The sequence below is a fragment of the Helianthus annuus genome, chromosome 8 (assembly GCF_002127325.2).
Source record: "Helianthus annuus cultivar XRQ/B chromosome 8, HanXRQr2.0-SUNRISE, whole genome shotgun sequence".
Classification (NCBI taxonomy): domain Eukaryota; kingdom Viridiplantae; phylum Streptophyta; class Magnoliopsida; order Asterales; family Asteraceae; genus Helianthus; species Helianthus annuus.
This window is the reverse complement of record NC_035440.2, coordinates 81837384-81841778: the sequence shown is the minus strand read 5'-3', so window position 1 is coordinate 81841778 and position 4395 is coordinate 81837384. Positions and strand designations below refer to the sequence as shown.

Genomic DNA, 4395 nt, shown 5'->3' with positions numbered 1-4395 from the left:
AAACGAGCAAGAGCATAGATGAGGAGGAGAAAAGGCTAGAGGATAGTCTTACGGAGAAGATTGATAGATCTATCCAGACTTAACTGTGTGAAAATTTGTATATCTAGTAAATCAAAATACTCATCTTATGAATGGTTTTAAATGCTTTATCAAATGTGTCTATTAATTGAATTTATCAGCGAAAACTGACGTATTTTTAAAGATTGATCCTCAAATGAACGTTAACTGCTAAGGTGTTGGAATTGTCCGGTTCTATTGTTTTTTAAACTGACAACTCCATTGTCTAGAACCTATTATATCACCTTAGATCCTTTTGAATTTTCTAAATCCTCCCATTGACTGTTTCGTTACATTCTAGCGACTCTTGCAAAGATTAATCAATCGTCTGAAGAACTCTAGTGCTCAAAAGCCTTAGATAAACTTATGTAATTCACATTACGTAAACATTTACCCCTACGAAAAGCGAGGTGTGACGCTACATACAAAAATACATATGTATGTATGTATGATTGTATGTATGTTAAGATTTTCCCTTTGATTTAAATAAGCGAGCCGATGAACTTAGATTGGTTGGGGCTTGGCTTGTTAACAAATGAGAAGAATTCGAGGGACTTTCAAATGAGTCTCGAGCCAAGAGGTTTTTGAATATTTTATTTCACTAAGTCAGATCATTGGAATTTTAGTTCCATACGAAAGGAAAATAAACAAAACAATATGAGAGTTTATCATACAAAAAGTATAAAACCACTTTGTAATTCAATTCAAAACCCTAAAATTGTCATTCATCATGTACACCCATCATCGTCAAAACCCATCAAACTCCTTTACAAAAAGAGAAAAAAAGTGCAAAAAGGGAAAGAGAAAAACAAACTTTTTCATTGTCTTATCGAAACCGTTGCCTCTTTTCAACCGGGCCAAAGTTATTAGCCATAGGACAACTTCCTACCATCCTCCCTTGATAGTTGCTAGATTTCATGTCATTAAAACTCAACATACTTCCACCACCCCCACCACTAATCATTTGAGAAAAACCACCGGAAGACATCTCAAAATACCGCGGTGACGACGAATTTTTCGCTAATAGTGTTTGCAAAAGAGGTCCAGCTTCCACAACAGATTTTAGTAAATTTCCTTTTTGTGGCAAGGCTTTTCCTTTGATCATATTCTCCAGCATCAAAGTTTCATTATTCATTATTCGTGGGCTATGCATTGCACGAAAATCGTTGGGTAACATGCGGTAGTCTTGAACAAAAGAATTGTTTGTGTTGATGTTAGAGAGCTCAGGAGATGTTACTGGATCAAAAAGTGAATTGACAGGCGAACAATGGTTATATGCATGATCAGAGAGACTATTTGATTCTGCTATACTTGAGTTGGTTGCGGGTTTTATTATAGGGTATTGATGATGTTGATGAAGTTGATCAATCATAAAGCAATCCCTGATCATGGATTTGTTTATAGGAGTCATATTCTTGTTAAGTAGTTTCTGTATTTGATCTCTTGCTTCATCTCTTTCATGACAAACAAGTTTTAAGAGGTGTAACAATTGTTTAACTGATTCAGTGTTCTTATTCATTTCTTCATTTGCTTTTGCTCTTACTGCCTCCAGTTCAAGTGTAGTGTAGTGAATCTTGAGCTTTAGTTCATCACTGCTCTATAATTTCAACAAATAAAAAAATTTAATCTAATATAATTTCAAAAAGATTTAAGTTTTGGATATCAAACATCTAACTTTATTAATCGATAACCGTAGATTAAAATTAAGATAATCTTGAAAATCACGAAGAGTTGACAGAACTATAAGAAAAAAAAAAACAAATTAACATTGATATACATTTTTAAAATATATACAGAAGATATGCTATTGTCTTGAAACATTTTTTGAACTATTGCCAACTAATTTTGTATATTAACTGCTAGTAATTACATTAGCATACAAATAACGATTTATAATAAAGATTGGAGTAGAAGCTACCCAATTAACTGGTGCAAACATGCGTCCAAGTAACTAATGTATAATATATAAGAATATATTACTCACACTAACTAAAATGTGTTTTTTCACATACAAACAAAAGAAATTCAAGATCTGCACATGGAGTAATCCATCAACCGCCAGAAAAAAATAACAGAAAACCAAAATTGTAACCTGAAATACAGTACAATGCTTTATTAAGATGATGATTTACAATCAAGAAAACAAAGCAAAGTGTTGTATATTTTTCTAAGAGATTTTTAACTCCTTGAATCAAAAAAAACAAACCAGCGTGTTGTATATTTTTCTAAGAGATTTTTAACTCCTTGAAAGAAAAGATAACAAAAACATTAAGAGGAGATTATTAAAGAAATGATAGAAATTGAAGAATTAATATTAATAGATCTAAATTCAAATTTTGGTAAAGAATCACAGAGAGTTAGAATTTGGGATTAATTGCAGGCAAATATCATAGATTCTTCTCCCTACAATGAAATAAAAGCAAGTTTTCATATGGATACACAACGTTTCATGTTACAATCAGTTTGTTTTTATTACTATAATTTATGAAGAGCAAAATTAGATGAAGATGACATACCTCTTGATGACTCCAAAAAGATGACATTTCTTCCATAAGTTCTCTTTCTGTCTTTGTATGTTCAAAGAAAGCAAAAAGGGGAGGTGAAGAGAGGAGCACTAGAGCATCTTATAGAATACACTTCGACCAAAAAGACAAAAAGATACATTTTATAATTGTTCTTTCCATATTAAAAATTAAGGAACATAATTGGGTTGTAGGGTGTCACTTAAAATATAATAAAAAAAATTATAAGTTTAAATATAACATCACATGAAGAATACATTAAATCATATTTTAAAATATATGCATTAGACTTGAAACACAATAGAAATGATAAAACAGCCTTTTGTCACAAATTTTCAGAGACGACTTGAAACATAAAGATGGAAACAATATAATAGAATCTAATTTGTTTATAAACAAGTGAAATGCTTTTTTTTGGATTGTTTGACATTTCCTTTCATGGCTTCTTCATTATGAATACGCGTTTTGAAATTCACATTATTATTTTTCATTTTTGTATCACAAACTTTATGGTTTATTTATTTATTTATTCTACCCATGGTAAAAGAGCATGTAACAAAAAAGTTAAAGAGAAAGGGTAAATAGTTAAAAGATAATGTGGTTTGTGGCTTATGACGAAGAAACATGATAATATATAATCACCTCCCTCCAATGGCGGAACTAGCCCAAAACTTTAGAGGTATCCTATTTTTTTTATTTTTTAGACCAGGGGTAGCTTTGTATAACGGAGACGAAGTTGTGGGGTATTTTTATACTACGGAAACGGAGTTAAGGGGTATTTTTACACTACGAAGACGAGGTTGAGGGGTAGCCCGTGTTACCCCTACTAACATTGTAAGTCCGCCACTGCCTCCCTCAATAATGATCATCATAAGTTTTGATGTATAAAATAAAACTGTTTTAGTGCGATGCATTATATAAAACTAATTATTGCCAGGAAAAGAAATTACTCGTTTCAGTTTTTGTGAGCAATTCATATTTTTAAATTTTTGTGAACTTTTTTTTTTTGTTAGACATGTATAGACAATGCTCTACAAACATATAATAGAAAATCATTTATTTTGTTGCGCCTCTTTCGCCCATAATCATTGATTAATTCATTCACATCCATTTCTACCAAGAATTAGTTTTATTATTGCATTGTTAGTTCATATTGATGGGTGTTTTTTTTTTACACTGGAATCATCCCATATGTATTCTATATCCTATGTAATTTAAAAGTACGTTTGTATAATATACACATTGTTTTAGTAATTTTAATTGATGCATAATTTTGCTTATATAAGTTCTTTTAATCTTTTTACGTATCTACAAATGTGCATATGCACATTGTTTTATTAATTTTATTTGATACATACTGTTATATTGTGTAAATTTGTGTTTTAGACTTTTATTGGCTGTGGAAGTGTAGCTTTCATCATAAAATTATTCAACAATAAGCATCATATGTAAGAATGTTGAGCTTATATAAATTCTTTAACTCGTCTAGTAATGACCTAAAAATACAGTTGTTTAAAGGCCGCTGGATTATGTTTGTCAAAAAAAAATTAGAAACAAAATTCTTAAACTTTTAGTGTATTCTTCAGGAAAAGAGATGTTTTTTTTAATTAATCTAAAATATAATTCCGAATTTAAAAGTTTGGTCAAATATAATCATAATGTTTAAAAGTTCATTGAACTTGAACAACCTTCATGTATTATATGTAATTTAATAATAAGAGAATCTTTATTTGCTTGGAACATTTTAAGCTATAAAGAAACCGTCCACATTATGTATCTGAACCAACATTACATATAAACAAGAAAACTTTATTCT

General features: G+C 30.2%; 1 protein-coding gene across 1 annotated transcript; it reads right to left on the bottom strand.

The window, feature by feature from the left end:
• Window positions 1–737: 737 nt before the first annotated feature.
• Window positions 738–2736, bottom strand: LOC110871247. The gene is made up of 2 exons (XM_022120117.2): window positions 2574–2736; window positions 738–1654 (listed from the first exon to the last, which is right to left on the bottom strand). The coding sequence occupies exons 1-2, from the start codon at window positions 2607–2609 to the stop codon at window positions 884–886; spliced, it is 807 nt and encodes a 268-aa protein (XP_021975809.1). The 5' UTR covers window positions 2610–2736; the 3' UTR covers window positions 738–883.
• Window positions 2737–4395: the final 1659 nt, after the last annotated feature.